General features: G+C 41.4%; 1 protein-coding gene across 1 annotated transcript in view; it reads left to right on the top strand.

The window, feature by feature from the left end:
• Positions 1-745: 745 nt before the first annotated feature.
• RHPN1 (rhophilin Rho GTPase binding protein 1) overlaps positions 746-19822 on the top strand; it is a 46238-nt gene continuing 27161 nt past the window's right edge. Inside the window, exons 1-3 of the mRNA XM_051971203.1 lie at positions 746-1058; positions 16253-16368; positions 17876-18004. Of these exons, the coding sequence (XP_051827163.1) occupies positions 972-1058; positions 16253-16368; positions 17876-18004 (332 nt within the window). The 5' untranslated portion in view covers positions 746-971. The remainder of the gene's footprint in view (positions 1059-16252; positions 16369-17875; positions 18005-19822) is intronic.

Consider the following 19822-nt stretch of genomic DNA (forward strand, 5'->3'; position numbering starts at 1 on the left):
GCAAGGTTATTAGGAAAGGCAAACTACCAAGTGGTGAAAAGAGCATTAATAAGAACTAGATGACCTGAGTTCAAGTCCATTATCTGCCTCTTACTTGCCATTAGATGGCATTAGATTAGAAAGCCCCGGTCCTGACCCAGTCCTATTTCTTCCAGTGTAAAATCAGAGTGCAGGACTACGGAGATCTGGAAGGTTCTTTTCTCTGTAAAACTCTGTGGTCCTATCATAAGGTGATACAAAGTAAGTTTGCAAAGACTGAGGAATTGCATTAGTTACTTTTTTCCCAAAAGCGGGGGAGGGGGGGACTCGGGGCAACGCTGGGCCACCCGACTCGATCGCAGTCGGGTTCTCAGACTTTGCGAAAGGGGCGGTATGGGGGAGAGGAAGGGGGAGGGAGAGCAGAGCGACCTGAGCGGCGCAGGCGCGCATCGCTCTCAGCCCCCAGGAGGCTCCTCCCGGCTCTCGCCTACCAATCTCACAGCGTTCTAATTCCCACGGTTGCCAGGGGAGACAGAATTCCCCCGGGACTCTAAGGGGCAGGGAGAGGGGCCGAGCAGACCTGCAGAGACCGCTCCGCCCCCATGGAAACTGCCTCCTCCCACTCCCATTGGCTCGAGGCCACTTCCATCCGAGCTATTGCCGCTGGCGATTGGATAAGGTCACATTCTGCCCGCCCCCCCGAGTGCTCTTTCCAGCGGTCACCTCCGAATTCTCCCCCCCCCCCACCCCGCCCCAGCTCGCTCTCCACCTAGAGGGAATCAAGTGGGAGTGGAGGGGTGGGAAGCAGGCGGGAGTCTCTGGAGGGGGAGGAAAGGAGGAGGGACCGCGCTGCCCGAACTGCCCGGCCCTGTGGGCTCCGGACCTGCCCCGGTCTGTGCACTTGCTTGCACTTGGCCGCGGCTCCCGGAGGGTTGCTGCAGGTTGTGCTCCGCGGACCCAGGCTGCTGGATGTCCTAGCCGCGTGGGCCGAGATGATCCTCGAGGAGAGTCCAGACGGCGAGGGAGGTGGCGATGGGGGCTTCTTGGAGCAGCCGGCGGACGGGGATAGCGTCCGAAAGGTGAGGGGGGCTGGAGCGCTCTGCAGGTTACCGCTCTGAGGAAGCAAAATGCAAGGGCAGGATTGCTACTCCTCACCTCAGCCTCCGGTGGAGAAGGGAGGGGCGGCCCATGACCTGGGAACTGGAAGGGGCGAGGGTCCCCAGCTTTACCTCCGCTCCCTCTTCCTGTACACACCAGGGCTGGGACGGAGAGCGGGGCTGGCGAGACCAGAAGGAAAGGTATTATCACTATGGCAGGCCTGATAGAACCAACACCTGTTGCTTGAGACCTGTTGGCTGGGGTGAAGAGATGGAGAAAAAGGAGGTAGAGCTGGATGTCCTCTAAAGCCTGAGGACAGACCTAGTAGGGACGCCTCCTTCCGGCCTCTTGTCTCCCCCTCCAACAGCAAGTCAGTTATTAAAATGCCTCAGAATTGCAACCCCCACCCAAACGCATCTTTCTCTTGTCCTACTTCCAGGATTATTTGAGAATCTCCAGGTGGTGCTGGGACCCAGGTCAAGGCTGTGAGGGTGTTACTGACTAGTTTTCAATGGAAGCCTCCAAGTGTTTAGGGCTTAGTAGGAGATCAAAGAATCCCTCCAGGGGGAGCTGGTCAGGATCCTAGAATAAGGAATCCAGCCAGAAGGTACCTTAGAATTTAGAGGGACAGAGCTGGAGGAGATGCTTTAGAACTGGATGTTAGAACTGTGTTTGGAATGGATGGGAGCCTGGCTGGTTTGGAAACAGCCTTGAAAACCATTTAGCTCATTGCTTCACAGATGAGAAAACTGAGGCTCCAAGAAAAAAAGAAAGAATTGGGTCATGTTCACACAGTTCTAAAGCTGATTGGGACTTAGAACTCCTAGTTCCATTAAATTATGAGAGAACTTTTGTGGGAACGTTGGTACCTGTTAATATGTTAAGACCAGGAATTTCTTCATTGTCTGGCACTGCTATCAAATATATTGCGGCTGGGAAGTATTCTGGAATTGCTCTATCCTGAAGTCATAACTTTTTGACCTTTCCCACAGTATGCTTGGGACAGATTTGTTGTTATGATGATGGTTGTCCTGAACTACTATTTAAAGCAATACTCTTTAACTTTTGAAAAGTTTCCTTGTTCTCATCCTTCTCTCTGGCTTCTCATAACCAGTCAATTACCTTATCTTGTTGATTCCACTTTCCCTAAATCACTCACATTTCCCCCACCATTCCTGTTCCCACTCTCCTAGAGGCCTTCATTGCTACCATTGCTTGGACCATCTCTCCTCTGTCTTCCTTCCAAGGCATCCTTCATACTGTTGCCACAATACAATTCCTAATTGTTCTCATTTTCAGAAGAATGGCATTCAAAACCCTAGATAATCTGTCAACACTTTAAATCCTAGCCTTATTTCTGATGAGTCTTGCAAAGGAGGTTGCTCCAGCTGAAACAGACAACTATTTTCCCCTTAAACATGCCAAACGCTCTCTTACTGCCACATCTTTGCTCATGATGGTCTGGTTTTGTTAAATCCTTTCCTATCTTTTAAAGCTCAGTTCAAAAAGTATTTCCTCCAGAAAGTCTTTTCCTGATTTTTTTTACAGGTGATAATGAACTTTCTCTTCTAATTTCACACATCCCATTGTGTGCTCCTCTCTCATGTACTTATGTACGATATTAATGTCTTACTAGACTGTGAGCTCCATGAGAACTGGGACCTATTTTATCTAAATTTTCTGACATTTCTATAGCAGTTTAACATTCACAAAACATTTTCCTGTTCTGAAAAGAAAGCAGTTATGAGTGTTATCTCCATTTTATAGACAAGGAACTTGTCTATAAAAGTCAAGAAGCATGAAGTGCTTTGCCCAAGTTCATACAGCTAGGCAGTTCATGAAAATTTATTAAGTCCTTACTATGTGAAGTCACTGTGTAAGCACAGGGGATACAAGTTCACACTTGAGGAAAGTGATCAAAGAATTTTAAATCTCCAAGCATGGATCCACTGATTGATCATTTATTTAGCAGACATTTGGTCAGTCATGTACTGTGTACAAAGTACCCTGCTAGGCTCTGAAAAAGGCAATGACTTAGTAAGGAAATTAGGAATTAGGGCAAAAAGTGGCTAGCTATGGCCTAAGCAAGTTAATTTCTCAGATATTCATATATATATATATATATATGTATATATATATTATTAAACTCCACAAATATATATATAATACTAAATTCCATAACAACATAGGGAGATTTCAAGTGAGATAATAAAGTAAGTTCTTCAAGGAACTTATGTGCTGTTCTGTTTGGGGGAAATGGCACATATGTGTCTAGGTGTATAAAATGTATACAGAGGTAATACAGTTAAGTGTGTGTATGTGTGTGTGTGATTTTTTTGGGGGGGGAGTGGGGAAGGAGTCATTAGTAGTTTGGTGGATCTAGAAGAGGTTGATGTAGAAGGTAGCATTTGAGCCTGAGCTGAGATTTGAAGGAGGCTAAGAATTTCGAGAAGCAGAGCTGAGGATCTGGAGCCTACTGGGGATGGAGAGCTTGTATGAGGTGAGCATAAGAAGGCCTGTTCAACTGACTTGTAGAGTGGGTGAAGGAGGAGTAATGAGAACACAATGAGACTGGAAAGATAGACTGGAAACAGATGGGGAATTATAGATTCTTATAATGCTTGCAATGTGATTAAATAGATGGACAGTAGCTATTTGTCGATTTGACTTTTAAGTTTTCCGGAGTTGTTTTAAGCCTAAGAGCATAGAAGAAGTTGCAGATAGCTTTTCCAGATGGTATTGATGTTTTGGATTGGTCCCAGCCTTGATTCATTGGAATAAGAAAGATTTAACCCTGGACTCAGGGGAATGAGTTCTAGTCTCAGCTCTACCATTAATTAATGATCTTGATTTTCTCTTTTTTTCCCCAGGATCTTTATTTTCAGCTAGCAAAAACACTTTTCACTATCACCCTATAATATAAATAAAGCATATATTTGTGTCGTGCTTTTTACAGACAAGGAAGCTGAGGTTCAGAGAGGAGAAGAGCCATTCCTAGAGCATTCTAAGTCCAGATCACCCTTTTGGCACTGTTCCTTTTAAAATGGCTTTAAAGAGAAGAGCAAGCAGCTGAGAGCTCTGAGTGTTCCCAGGAGGCTCAGTAGAGCCATCTCTAGTTTCTACTCCCAGACTGGCTGGGGGCCCTGGGTATTGTTTGAATCAGGGGCTGCTAACTTGGATGGGCCACCTGCAGCACTGTTCTGAGGGGATCTTGTAACACAGGGAAGCTATTTTCCCCATCTCTAGTGACAGGGCATAAATTCTCTTCCCAGATGCCATACTTTGTTAATCTTCTCAAGATTCATTGAGTCAGAGAATGTTGGCACTGGAAAGGCTTTTGGAGACAGAAAAGCATTTGACCAGTGCTTGGCCAAAGGGTAATGGGGAATAATACCATAATATTACCTCGTGTCTATAGTATTTCATAGTTGACACTACTTACCTTTTAGCAATCCAGTGAGAGATAGGTGGGACAAATAGTGTTTCTGAGAAGGCATTGACATGTTTGTGATCACCCAGCTAATAAATGCTGGATGAATCTAGAACAAGTGTCCTGCTTCATAATGAGAAGGTACTAGATTGCATATGGATTAAAAAGCCCTCAATTTGATGTCAGAGGCCCTATATTCAAATCCTCTGCCTCTGACACTAACTACATAGTTGGGAAGTCTCTTAAGCTCTCTGGGACACAGGTTTCTCATTTATTTATAGTCAAGGGATTGGACAAGATGGCCTTTGATATCCTTTGTAGTTACAAATCTATGATCCCATGGCATAAGGCTGAGAGCTAGGTGCTATGGGCCAAGTGAGCAATATAGACAATTGAATGTTGAAAAAAAATTCAAAGGAAACAGGTGATTGAAGACTTCCTTGGAGAGGAAAGATGTTAGCTGGGTATAGAATTTATTCTGTAGGCACTGAGGAGCCATAAGAGGGTTATAAGCTGGGGAGGAGTGCTGTCAGATCTGGTATTTCATGATTATTGCTTGTATAGAGCACTAGAGTGAATAAATATGAATGAGGCATTTATTTAGTGCTTACTGTATACAAAACACTGTGTGAGAAAAATAAGACAATCTTTGCTCTCAGGGGGCTCAGTTTAATAGAGGAGACGAGTGGGAAGATTTAAACTATAGATCAAATGGAAAAGTTAGGGTGTAGGGGAAAAGCAGATATTTAGGCTTTTTCTTTAATTGTCATTTCCACTGATAAAATACCAGTTTCTGAACCATTTGACAGTACCGAGAACTTTGGGGACAAGAACTTTCTTTTCTGGATCTTTAGTAGCTGTGACTGTGATCCACAGGAGCAGTTGCTAGGCTATTGGCAGCATCTCCCAGTTGCTTTTCAGGACATTGGGTAGGCAGGCTTTTGGGTTCAGGGTCTTGGACTGCCTCCATCAGGATCTCCATGGTGGTCACAGTGGCTGCCCATGCTCCCTCCTCTCTCCCTCTGGCTGCCTTTTAGCTTCAGCTGGGTCCGTGCTGATGCCATCTCAACACAGGAGTTACTTTGGATGATGGCAATGGAGCTGGTGGTCCTGAATGACTTCTAGGGTTTCCTTATCTGTAAATAAAAGAGGCAATGGGCTCCTTTAGCTCTGTGCTTCTGTGATCCTATGATCTAGTGACTTTGGAGCTGACCAGCTTCCCCTTGAACCCAAATCCCTTGCTTTCTGGCCCGGGGTCCTGTTTCTTCTGCCACATCCCAATCTTTAGTGTTCTGAGGATGGAACTAAATTGAACTCCTACGATTTTTAGTGAGAATAATAATAGCTTTCATTTTGGTAATATTTTAAGTCTTTTAAGATGTATTACCCATATCAATCCAATGAAGTAGGTGGTACTGGTATTGCCTCCATTAGAAAGATAGACTCCAGATTCCTGGATTGGAGAACTGATTCTGTCCATTTACTACTGGACTTCAGTTACTGTCTCTGAGAAATGGAGATAAGGATATTTGCATGAATTTTTACTCTCTGGGATAGTTATGAAGAAAGTGCTTTAAAGCCTTCAAGGGCTAATAAATTTTATCTCCCTCCTGAGATCGCTGGAGATTTTTGTGGGGCAGGGCCCTGCCCTTTTTCTCTTTTCTCTGAAGTTACCAGTACTGAAGAACCTAGGATAGGGTTGGAGTTGAGGGCTATGATGGAGAGATCAATTAAAAAAAAGAAAAAAGACTGCTGGATTGAACCACCCAGAAAATATTACTAAGAACTAATAGCTTGACTGACTAAGTAAGAAGTGGCCCACAGAATGCTTATCTCAGTGCAACTTTTTTTTTTTTTTTTTTATCACAGGAAAGTTAGAATTCCCCTCTCCTCCCCCCTGAACACATAACTGATATAAAATGGAAATAAATGCATGGGCTGGGGCGGGGAGAGCAGGGTTGATATGAGGTAGAAAAAGAGGGTAGAGAGAAAGGATTTCCATACAAAAGTTTCCATTGCTGTCAAATGATGACGTTAAGTTAGGCTAGGTATTTTGTTCTTTAAAAAACAAAACAAAACAGTTTTATTTTCAGCTCCAGATTCTTTCCCTCCTACTTCTTTCTCCTCATTAAGAAAGTAGGAAAAACAAAGTCTGTTAACAAATACGAATAGTCAAGCAAAATAAATTTCCACATTATTACTTACTCATGTTCAAAAAATGTGCCTTAATCTGCACTTCTCCATCTGGCCAGATGGGTGGAATTGTGTGGTTGGTCATTATGTTGGTTAGAGTTCCTAAGTCTTTCCAAGTTGTTTGTCTATGCATAATTATTATTTTAGAAATTGTTCTTTGGGTTCTGCACACTTCTTTTTGAATTTGTTCTTATAAGTTTTTCTAGGTTTTTCTGAAACCACCCCTTTCTTCATTTCTTACAGCACAGTTGTATTATATTGCAGTTATATTCTGTAACTTGATCTATTCCCTAATAGATTAGCATTCCTTCAATTTCTAATTTTTCCATCCCAAAACGCTGCTATGAATATTTTTGTATATCACAGACCCTTTTGGCACTTCTTTTAAATCTATGAACTCCTTCTTAGAATAATATTTTTATATTATATATTTTTATATAACTAAAGGGAATGCTTAAATTTAAATTACAAGCTATTGAAAAAATGCATTTTTTTCCTCAATCAAGCTCCCTCTCCTCCCCACAAATCTAGGCCAGGAATTAAGATCTCTGAAGTCTCTTTTAGCTCTAAAATTCTTTAGTTATGTAATTGTCATAAGAAATTGGGAATGTTTAGTTTAGAAAAGATGGATAACTTCACATATATAATATTGAATTATCATATTGCTTGTCTTCTTAAGGAGGGAGGGAAAAGTGGAGGGAGGGAGTTTAGAATTCAAAAAATTTTTAAAAGGTTGTTAAAATTATTTATATGCAATTAGAAATTAATAAAATAAAAATTTTTTTTAAAAAAAAGAAAAAAATAGACAACAAGAGAGATATCTTCAAATATTTGAAGGGTGATATGTGGAAGAGATTAGATTTGTTCTGCTTGGCCCCAAAGGGCAGAACTGGAGGCATAAATTGTAAGCTGTGCAGAGGCATATTTTGACTTGAAGGAAAAATTTTGATATTAATTAGAGCTAAAGAAAAGAGAAATGGACAGCATTGGGAAGTAGTGAGTTCTTCCCCACCAGACGTCTTTAAGCAGAGGCTAGATGAATCCTTGTTGGGGATATTCAACCATTCCCTTTACAACAGGGAGGAAGGAGATGGACTAGGTGATCCCTGAAGTGCCTTCCAGTTGAGATATATGGATAGGTGACCAAGTGTAAGGAGCAATGAGGAGAGGGCCCAACTTCAACAGTTGGAACAGCTTCAGGAACCTTGGGAGATAAAGCTGCCAAATCATGGTGAGTCTAGGTGATGAAGATCCTTGAATGTTGACTTATAGGAAGTTAGACTGAGGAATCCTGATGCTACTCTGAGAGTGAATGTTCTGTAATACATACATGCTCACTATTAGCTATCACTATCAATACACCAGGGGGTATTAGCTCATAAAGGAATAGGAATCTTCTGTAAAACACCCCTAACTGAAAAAATAGAATACTAAATAAAAAGTTAAAAAAACCCTAACAAAATAAATAGTAATCTAGCTTTTGTTGGAATACCTCCAATAATGGTAAGTTCACTACTTAACAGGGTAATTTAGTTTAGCAGCTGGTTCCATTATTGGGCAGCTCCTTCCTGTCCCAGTCAGCAAACCCCACCCAATTAACCAATAAAGCATGGCAACTCAGCAGGGGAAACTTGACAATGCTTTTGTACATTGAGGCTGAGTTCAAACTTTCCAGCTGATGCAAACACTCAATGAAATCTTAGGGTTTAAAAAAGCCTGAGTCTTAATTTTCTCATCTGTAAAACAAGGGAGTTGGATTAGATTATCTCTGAGATCCCTTCCAGTTCTTAGACCTGTGACTGTGAAACAGACCTGCTGCCATTGGAACCCAGACCTCCCCTTCCCAGGAACTTGTTTTTCTGCTACACCCTGTTGTTCTGTGTTCAGTGTTCTGAAACAGGAACTAAGATGAACTCCTAGAGTTTTAATGAATAATAGTAGTTTAATGAATAATAGTAGTTTGGTGATTCTTTAAACTTTATAAAATATTTACCCCATAATCAATTATGTAAAGTAGGTGGTGCTAGTGTTATCTCCATTGGACAGATGTGAAAGCTGAGGCTTGCAAACTTAAGGGATTTTTTTCTGATTGCTCAAGGTCACTTTTTACTTGAATCTCTTATTTATATCTCTTTCCCAGAGGACACCATATTTGGAGCCAGAGTATGTGGGTTAGAACCCAAGCTTTTCTTACTATCTGTAAGTGTGTAGGAGTTTTTCCTTGATGATCCTTCAATTCTTCATCTATAAAAAGTTTTTTTTTTTTTTTTAATTTTAATGGGAGGAGTTAGGTACCCATAGGAATGGATTAATTGGCCTCTCAGGTTGTTTCAGTTTTACTGAATAGAGTTATCCTTTTCTAAGGAGAGGTATTGAATGGACCCAAGCAGCCTTCAAAAACCTTAGAAGGCAGCTAGAACCAGATTAAAAGATAAATGAGAAATTTTTTAAAAATAAAAATACAATACAATGCAGATAATGTTAATTGTTTTCTAAATCAGTGTTACTAGCTGATTTTTGTCAAACTTCTGCTCTGTTCTCATATGATTTACTGCACCTTCAGGAACCCTCCTCTCATCTCTTTGCCAGGTTCTTCTTACTTCGGTCTGAAGAGAGAGACCAGTCATGACCCAGGCCCAGGAAGGAGCTTACCTGAGTTCAGAGTTAGCAAGGATCAGAATCAGGATTTGTACCCCAGGACACCTGATTTCAAGTCTGTCTCTCTTTTTCACACAACTGCTGCCTCTGATAATAACTCATACTTCTAGAGTACTTCGGGGTTTACCTATTGTTCTCCTTACTGTGAGAGATTGAAAAAAAAAAAGACCCTTTGAAGTGGAGGATGCCTAGATTAGAGAAACTAGGTCAACGCATGATTATCTTGCCCAGTGAAAAGTCAGAGAGAGAGGCACAGGGTTTAATCTGACAGGGCTATAAGTCTGGATCTCCCCCCCTCCCCAGGCATTCCCTAAGTCTTTAAAAACATCCTCCCAGAGAGAGATCCTTCTGCTTTACACTTCTGTTCAGCCTCCCCTTCATTCCACTTCCAAAGGGCAACCTTCTTTTTCTGCCATTTTTCTACCTGTCTCTCCCCTGCTTGGGATAGGGGAGGGAGGGAATCCCTGACTCTCTAGACAAAGTCTGTGCTTTGTAGCTTGGCATTCAAGGCTCTCTGCAGTCAAGTCCCCTTCCACAGTCAGCTCCCCTTCTACCAAAATAAACCATGTTGCTTCCCCTTGAATCCTGCCCGCAGCCCAATTCCGGTTGTTTTCCCACCACACCCTCTCCCCTACTCCCCTCTTTCTGGACAGTCTGGTGTAGTGGATAAGCCCTTGGCCACAAAGCCAGAAATCCCAGCTCCCTTTCTTTGCTTTGCCATTTACTGTTTCTGTCACCTAGACAAAGACATTTCCTTCCTGTTTGCCCCTAATTAAAATGGTAATAACAATTTCTTGCCATACCTGTTTTACAGGGGCTCTTATGAGGACCTGGTATGGAAATAAAGTTCACTCCAAATTCTGAAATTAAAATTTGACCAAATGCTTTCCTCTTAACAGCCTAACACCCTTATGAGTCAGAAAGCCCAAAAATAATTATTCCCATTTTGCAGATAAAGAAACTGAGGCTGAAATAGGTGAGAAGACTTTCTCAAGATTTCACAGCTAGGACATTTTAGAGCAGGAATTAGAATTAATGGAGCCCAGGGCTTGTGGTCCACAAAGGTTTTGTGGAAGAGGTTGGTGTCTGAGTTGGACCTTTAGGGAGAGTATTATTTAAATAGAAGGAGGGTTAGAAAGAGTATCCTTTGGTGGCAGGAACAAGAAGCCTGATGCTTGATATATATATGTATAAATGTATAACTTAGCAGCTTGCCAGTATATCTTTATAGGTGGAGGTGGATCAGGAGAGGTCTCCAGTATTTGAGCTTTGAAAGAACTAGGAACTTAGAGTGATGAGGAGAAGGGGGTGGGGGATAGTCTTTGCAAAGGCATGAGATGGAGGCTGCAACGTTCTAGGTAAGAAACAGCCCCTAGATCAGTATAGTTGTAGCCCGAAGTGCACTAATGCATGAAGAGCAATAACATGTAATTAGCTTGGAAAGATAGACTTGAAACAGATGGTGAAAGTCTCTAATTGCCAAAGGATGTTTGTTTTAACATAGATGCAGTTTTTGAGCAGGGAAGTGACATGGTTCAGATGGAAAAATGTGGAAATAGAAACAATTTGGCAACTGATTAGGTAGGTGATGACAAGGAAAGAGCAGAATGTTACTGTGGAATAAAGATACAAAGTAGTCGCATCCAGACGAAAATCTGGAAGATCTGTTTAGCAATGCATGGAGCTGCAGAAACAGATTGGGTCCAAGGCTCTTGGTAGCCAAGGATATTGACTATTAGTTTCTACACAGGAAAAATATTATTTGGAAGAAGTTAAAAATAAGAAAAACAGGATGTAGGGATTGGGACATCTAATTTCTTATTGGTGGAGGGATCAGGTGACACTGAGGGAGAAGGGTAATTTTTTCACATTCTTTAAGTTGGGTGATAGTGGGAGGGGGAATAGTCTTGTGATTTTCTTAAATTCGGGTGACTTAGATGAAGTTGAGGCTTAACTTCACCAAATGGTGAATAAAAGGCAAAATGGAGTTTTTTTTTAAAAATGTAATAGAAATTGAAAATGATACCCAAGATGTGAGCCTGAGTTATTAAACAGATGGTGATACCTTGACAAAATTAGGGAAATTGGAAGGGCTTACTTACAATTAGGGGATCCAGCAAAACAGACTGAGGTTTAGCAGTCAGAGAAGGAACTGCAGTATCATGGAAACCCAGGGAACAAAGAGTACCCAAAAAGAGAGTGTGGGGAAATGTTGCACAGAGGTAAAAAAGGATAAAGACTGAGTAAAGTGCATTGGATTTTATAACTAATATTACTCATAACTTGGAAGAAATTTTTGTTGAATGTGAGGGGTGGAGATATGAGTGAGAAGTTAGTGAAGGCAGAGTATAGACAGCTTTTCCTAAGAGTTTGGACATGAAAAGAAAATGATGACTTGATAGGATTAAGGAACGTTTTTTTTTCAGGATGGGAAGTCCTGGGCATATTTATAGGTTTTCTTTCAAATTTCAGCTCAAATCCCACTTTTTTACAGGAAGTCTTTTTTCTTAAAACTAGTGCTTTCCATTTGTTGGTTTGGAATAATCATATTTGTTTCCCTAATAGTATTTGTTTCCCCCAATAGATTGTGAATTCCTTGAAGGCTGACTTTTTTTTTTTTTTTTTTTTTGCCTTTCTTTGTTCTCCAGCACTTACTACAGTGCTTGATACATAGCAGATGTTTAATAAATGTTTATTGACTGGCAGGGAAGGCCTTAGTTAGGTATTCCCTTTTGTTCCTGACTTCAGAGCTTCAGACCATAGCAGAGGGGGAGCCAGGAGCCTGAAATTCTAATCTTGGACCTTTGGATCTACTGTGGACAGCTTGCTTTGGACAACTTGCTTTCCCTCTTTCTAATCAAAATTAGTCATTTTATTTCCTGTGATTCTCTCTGTTTCTTGATCATGAATTCTTCCTCTATCCCTGCATCCAATAGGTAATTTCTTCCTTGCATGTATTTGTTTATGATGACACTGTTTTACCCCCTTTAGAGTTATGTTTGAGAGTAATCCCTCCCTTAACCTACCCTTTCTTATATTAAACCTTCTGTCTTCTCCCATTTTCATGCTGTTTCCCTCTTTAGTATAATGTATTTCCGTACCTAACTCCCTTACTTCCTCCCTTCTTCTCTGCCCCCCTCCCTCCTCTCTCCCTTTGTCTCTGTCTCTGTCTCTGTCTTTCTCTGTCTCTATCTTTCTCTCCTTCCCTTGACTAGTTTTGATGAGAAGTTCACCACTTTGTTTATAGAGACTTTTACTTGCTCATCTCAATTTTGGGATATAATTTTTTCTTTCTCTTTGTCCCCCTCAGGACATTCCTTCCCCCAGCCTTCTTTCCATCCTTCTTTTAAGATGATCAAAACATAACAGAATCAGTCTTAGGACCTTTGTCTTATTATACTCCCTCTATGACTTCTGAAAGAGTTCTAAGGGAACACATGTATCAAGGCTCATTTATGTTTTCCTTTTCATGTCTCTCTTGAATCCTCTAGTTTTAAGAAATCTGGGAAATTTTATTTGTAACATTTTTTGAAATATGTGAAGAATTTTTTATGGTAATTACATTATTTCTCTTCAATCTGTTTTGCAGATGAGTTGTTTTTGCTATGAAATGCCCTATATTTTTTCTTTTTTTAGTTTTTAAATTTTATTTTAATTTTTTTGTTGCATTTGTTTTTATGTAGTCCATTCTAATTTTCAGGGATTTTCTTGCTTGGGGAAAATTTTTATACATCTTTTTCTAAGCTGTTGAGTCCCTTTCTAATTATTTCTTCATAACCTTCTTGTTTCTTTACCAATTTTTTTTCTGTAGAAAAAAAATTCATTTCTTTATTAAAAAATTTTAGCTCATTAAAAAAAACACCTTTTGCTTCTTCTCTCCTAGAAATTCTAGTTAAACTTATGTCCAGGCTATGTTTTTCTTTGAAGTTTTCTTTGTAGATGTTTGGGAGTTAGTCTCTTTTTCATGTATTGTATTTTGATTATCTCTGTACCATAATAGCTTTTTATGATGGAATTTTTTTTTTGATCTGCTTATTTTTCCAAGCCTATTTCCTGACTTTAAATTTTATGTTAGAGCCAGACTCTGCATACTTCTGGAGAGGATGTCTGAGCTGGATTTGCTGTTCTTTTCTGAAGATCATTGAGTGTTGTGTTATTCCAGAATCCTGGGGACTGCTCAAGAGGGAGGATATTTAAGATTTCCTTACTGGTTTGGCTATGAGCAACAAGCTTGTAGTCTTGCCACGTTTAGAAATCCCAGTAGACTGATGTTGGACTCAGTCACTAGCTGATTGGAGAGCTCTGCTGGTTCACAGTGACTGAACTGCAGGTTTCTCTTTAGTTTGAGATCTCTTTGTTGCTTATTTTGCTTCAGGTTTCAGACTTGGCTATAGGCTGGAACTTAGACCTCAATTCTGCTTTGCTTCTGGGGTCAGTCATACAACTGCTGTTTATTTCTAAACTTGCTTGTCACTTGGTACATAGTCTGTGGCCTGCAACACCCTGAAAAGCCACCCCAAGCCTGCCCAAGATCTGTGACCCGGAACTGGATAGTGAGTAATTGAATTGCCAGTTGGCACCTGCTCCTATGCCCTTCAGAAGGTCAGGCCTGCCTTTAATGGATCTGAGGCCTCTTCTTCCCTTTCAACAGAGTCTCTTCTTCTACTAGAATGGTCTTTATGTGGCTATACCTGATTCCATCCTCTTTGTCCAAAGGCTTCCCTTTCTGTCTCTTCCTGGGCTGGAAAATGACTTGTGACTTTTTTCTTGGATTTCCTGATCAGGATATAGACTTCTTGACTACAGATTTAGTGTTCTACCAGCTTTGCCACCAACTTTCCCTAGAATCTACCCTCAATCTTTTAACATTCTCTAGGTACCAATGTGGTACTCCATTATCCATTTCAAATGTCTCACTCTTGACACCTTACCAGCCTACATTCATTTCTAAATATACACCTCAAAGAGAATGTCATTTACTCCTGTTATTGCATTGGCTATATATTGTAGCCTTGTCATTGGAAAAAAAGAAACAGAGAGAGGAAAGAAGGAAGAGAAGAAAGAAGGAAAGGGTAGAGAGTGGAAAGAAGGAAAGAAGGAAAAAAGGAAGGAGTGAAAGAATAAAGAAATGGAAGAAGGAGGAAGGGAGGGCATACAGTGTGCACTCTCTATGTTAAGCACTTTACAAATCTTTATCTCATTTGATCTACCATATATCTTACTTTGTCTTCTGCATCCGTTAGGCTTATGGTGTTCTACAAAACCTGGCCATATAACATAAGAAAAATATTGTTGTTAAAATGAAGGATTTTTTGTGTTAGGGTAAGTATGGGATCATTGAAAGCCCTACATCATTTACCAGACATAATCCAGATCTTCCTATTTTATCTGTAGTACTTATTTTAGGCATCTTTTCTAACAGACTAACTCCGTAGACTGCTTGCTTACCTGCACACCATTGTTTGGACAGAAGAAATTCTCTTTGTTCTTATTCATATATTTCCTATGCAATTATTGTGCATCTGACCTCTAAACATACCCTAGTATCCTAAGGCTTTATGCTGTAGTATGTAGCTGTATATACAGTATTATGCCATCCACCAACAGTGAATACTTTTTGCAAACAGATTATCTCTGTTTTATACTTCCCTTGATATTGCTAATCAGACCTAAGGTCTAAAGTCTAGACTCTAGGACCAGCTTAATCTTAATGATAGAATCTAAGGTGAGGAGATGTGGGAGAGAGGTACTTATAGTAAATTAGCCATTGGGCCAGGTTTAGTCTTAGATTTCTTATAGGTGGCTTCCACCATAATTTGTGAGAGGAACATCAGAATTTGGGCTTTTTAGGGGACATCTGACTCAAGATGGATATTATATATTGTGACCAGAAAGGCCAAAGGTATTCCTAGCTGCATTGAGAGATATAATGTATGGAATAAAGGAGGTAACATCTCTTTTGTGCCTTTTCCTTGTCAGAACATATTCATATCAGACTATACAGTAGTATAGTCTATATTGAGAGAATTGGAAAATGTACCATGGAAGTCTTGGTTGAAGGAACTGGGAATGTTTAACCTGGAGAAGAGAAGGCTTAAGCCATGATAGTAATTTCAAGTTATTTAAAGAGCTGCCATGTGACCTCCCACTGCATCCAGGGCCATCTCCAGTCATCATGATCTGTATTTGGCCACTGGGCCCAGATGGCTTTTGCACAGCCCTCCCTCATATAAGTCCAATTCACAGAGCATCATCTCCCTATCTCACGGTGCTCTTTGAGAACAAAGAATAGACAACAACAATGTGGACAAGGTTTGTTCTTGGGCTCAGAGTGCAGAATTAGGAGTAGTAAGTGGGAGATTCAGAGAGGCCGACTTCACATTGACATGAGTGCAGAGTAGAGTAATTCCTGGGGAAGTATTGGACTTTCCTACAGTGGAGTCCTCCAACAGAGGAGGGTGATCATTTATTGGAAATGTCATAATCAGGCAGAGGTTGAACTATGAGGCTTCCAAGGTCTCTTCCAGCTCTTAAATTCCAAGATTCTGTGTGAGGAGATTTGTATAATAGGGAGCAGTTTGGAATGATGGCAGAGTCCTTTTTATTTTTTGAAATGTGTTCCAGGCCAGTTTTGTCCTTTGGATATCACAGGGACAGTGACAGTTCTGTGAGCTTGTCCCTGGTAATGTAGGACATAGAGGAAAGGGTCCTGTTTTTGCAGAATGGACAGAATAAGGACTCCTTAAGGAGAGAGACGAAGGGAACAAGATGAAGTTCTTGTGAACAAGCTTCTTGTGGAGGTTAGAAGGAGACACAGGTAGAGAAAGAGACCTGAGGTCCAGCTGGACAAGCCACCTGTCCTATTGTGAACCCTCTTCAATTACTTTCATACAGGGCTGCAACCCCCTGGTCCAGACTCAGAGGAGCCGCTTACAGAACCACCGGGCCAGGATCAACCAGCAGATCAACAAGGAAATGAGGATGCGCACAGGGGCAGAGAATCTATTCAAGTGAGTGCCCTGGATTAGCCAAAAGGTTCTCAGACAACGCCACATTCCAAAATTATTCCCTGGGAAACTCATTGTGTTAATCAGTCCTAACCCACCTCCCTGTGTAGGCCATGAGTCTCCCCCCAGGCTTGGAGGCCTCCTAACGGCAGAAGCTGGCTCCTCTCCTCTCTCCTGCCAATTCAGGGATTCTCTGAGGGTTGGATGTGGGTCTCCTTACCGTTTGGGGTATTTCCTAAGGCCAGGGTCTTTGTCCTTCCCCTCTCATCTTGAAGGCAATGGCTGTCTCCTACCAATTCTAAGGATTACTTAAAAGCAAGATCTGTGTCCTTTACTCCATTTGGGGGCTCTGTAATTCCCTTTTGGGCATTTTAACCGACTTTTTTATAGGCATAAGTTCCCTGAGGGCAGGGCTTTATTATATTTCAGAGTCTTATCTGGGACAGGGGCCAAGGTGAGAGAGAGACAGACAGACAGACAGAGAGACAGAGAGAGAGAGAGAGAGAAAGAGAGAGAGAGAGAGAGACAGAGACACACAGAGAGAGAGACAGAGACAGAGAGAGAGACAGAGAGAAAGAGAGAGAGAGAGAGAGAGAGAGAGAGTGAGTGTGTGTGTAAACATGCTTATTCTTTGGGGACCAGGAAACAATTTCTGGCTTCCTAGTCTAACTCTTGCACCCATCAGCTCCTCCTTTCTCTTTCACTTCCTTCTCTGCAAGAGCACCTCCCCTCAGGCTCCCAGTGTGTGGATCCAGGTGTCCTTCCTCTCCCTCATGTTCCCAGCTCACACTGTGCTCATTTTAGCTCCCACAGTGCTTTGGCTAAGCCCCAGTCACCATAGAACAATTGGAGGATGGTGTAAATCCTGATTGGGATTATTTTGTCCTAGGGCAGCTCCTTCCTTGCCCATCCCTGCCCAGGCCTTCACGGACTGTGCCTCCCTTGATCCTTCAGACCCACTCCATCCAGGAATACAGTGTCTCAGTGCATGTTGACTCTTGGCTCATAAAGGAAGATCTGAGAGCCGGGTTAAGATTTATGGGTTCACAGGTCACAGAATTAGAGAAGAAAGAGAACTTTGAGATCATCTAGTCCAAGTCTGAGAAATAAGTTCCCAGAAAGATTAAGTGCATGAGTACTAAGTAACAGGGCCAAGGTATGAATCCAAGTAAAATGGGTGTGATGATCACATCTTCCTTCCAGGGTTGTTGTGGGGATCAAATGAGATGATATTGATAAAAAGCTTAGTGCCTGGTGCATAGTAGGTGTTTAATAAAATACTTATTTCCTCCCTCAGAAAAACATATGGCAGAGCTCTGACTTCTTGACTTTGAGCCCAGTTAGTTTTCTCCAATTTGAATCTTGGAAAACTTTCCCCATCTGTGAAATGGGGCTAATAATTACACTTGTTGTCCCCCTCCCCACCTCTTTCAACAGATTGTCTTGAAAGAACCACTTTAGACTCCCTAAATTAAGACATCTTTAAAAAACATTGTGTTTCTTTCCCCAGAGCTACTACCAACCATCGGGTCAAGGAGACCGTCGCCCTGGAACTGAGCTATGTGAATTCTAACCTGCAGCTGCTGAAAGAGGAGCTGGAGGAACTGAACAGTAGTGTGGATGTGTACCAGAACGAGAGGTGCTCCTGGTGGGAGGAGAGGGGGCCACAGCTTGTGACCCCCCCCACAAAGGCTTCTCATTTTTAAGAAGGGGAAACTGAGGTCCTGAGATTTGTGTCTCATTAGTGTCAGAGCAGGGCTAACAAATATTTACATTTCTGTGGCACTTTGATGATTATTTAAATTATTTAAATTACTCTCTTTCGATCCCCACAATAACCTTGAAGGGGAGGCAGTGTAGAGATGACTAGCTCCATGTTGCAGATGAGAGTACCAGGCACTGGGAAAGGCCACACAACTGATAAGCAGCAGGGCCAGAATCTCAACCCGTGTTTTCCTGCCAGAAATCCAGGGTTCTTTTTTCTCTCTCTACTTCTTCTCTGTGATTTCATCAGCTCTCATGGCTGTCGTTATCATCTCTACTCAGATGATTCCCAGTCTTTATATCCAGATCTGAGACTCTCTGAGCCCTGCAATCTCCCATTACCAAAACAACCCCAAACAACATTTTCCACCATCTGTTCTATAGGCATCTCAGACCTGACATGTCCAGTGCAAAACCCCTTCTCTTTCTCTTGGTCTTTCAGTCCCTTAGATTTGCAATTTTGAAGTCATCCTCAGCCCTTCACTTTCCCTCATAAGTATCCAATTAATTGTCAAAGATAGTTGGATTGTACCTCACAATATCTCTTGAATCTGTTATTTTTCCTTCAACTCATTCAACCTAGTTCAGGCTCTTTTTGCCTCTGAACTGTTGAAGTAATCTCCCACATTGTGCCTCCAGGCTCTTCCTCTTCCAGTCCAGCTTCCAAACAGCTGCCAAATTGATATTGGTAAAACACAGATCTCATTTTGCTCAATAAAATCTGTGGTTTTCTGTTATCTCTAGATCAAACACACACTTCTCGGTTGATTATTTAAAGGCCTTCACAGCTCAACTCTAAACCAACCTTCAAAGTTTCTTATGTACTGTTTCCCTTCTCAAATTCTATAATCCAGCCAAATGGGCTTTCCTACTTTTCTCCACGATTAAAAATTCCACCTCCTATCCCCTTGCTTGCACAAGCTGTCCCTCAGACCTATATAATGCCCTCTTTCATCATCCACCTTTCAGAGTCCATAGGTCTGTTCAGAGCTCAGCTTAAATGCTATTTTCTAATTCCTCTCCTGATTGCTTCCTACTAATGGCCCGTCTCCCTTGAAATCACAAAGTATTTTTTATGTGCATACTTATATATACTTCTTTTCCCTAAAATGTAAGTTTTTTGAGGGCATAGCTTATTTCTTTTTCCCTCCTCTGTATCTACATCGGCACATGGCAGGCATAATTGATTCTTACTGATTGATTTTGTATTACTCTACAGTTAGCCCCATTCAGAGTCTCCATGACCCTTTCTTTCAGAGACTGCTTTCCTTGACCTCCCACCTACAAAAGCACAAGTCTTAAGTCACTCTCACTGTAGAAATGAGAACTCTTATTATCTGAGAAGTCAAGCCAAGCTTTGGGTGCAAAAGACCAGTAATTAAGGGGTCAAAATTAGAAGGGGCCATAGACATCTTCTAATACCATCCTTCCATCTTACAGAGGAGGAAAATGAAGATTCACAGAAGGAAGTGACTTGTCTAAGTTTACACAGCTGAAAACTAGCAGAGCCAAAATTCAAATCCTGGTCTCCTGGACCCAATCAATGTTTTTCACACCATATCACCAAGTGTCTTATTTCAGCACCCTAGCTTATTAGCTGCAGACCTTGGGCAAGTTAATCCCTTCCTTCTTACTAAACCTCAGTTTCTCCATCTCAAAGATGGCGACAATGGTATTTGCTTTTCTTCCTGTA

This window comes from Antechinus flavipes, chromosome 1 (assembly GCF_016432865.1).
Source record: "Antechinus flavipes isolate AdamAnt ecotype Samford, QLD, Australia chromosome 1, AdamAnt_v2, whole genome shotgun sequence".
NCBI classification, from domain to species: domain Eukaryota; kingdom Metazoa; phylum Chordata; class Mammalia; order Dasyuromorphia; family Dasyuridae; genus Antechinus; species Antechinus flavipes.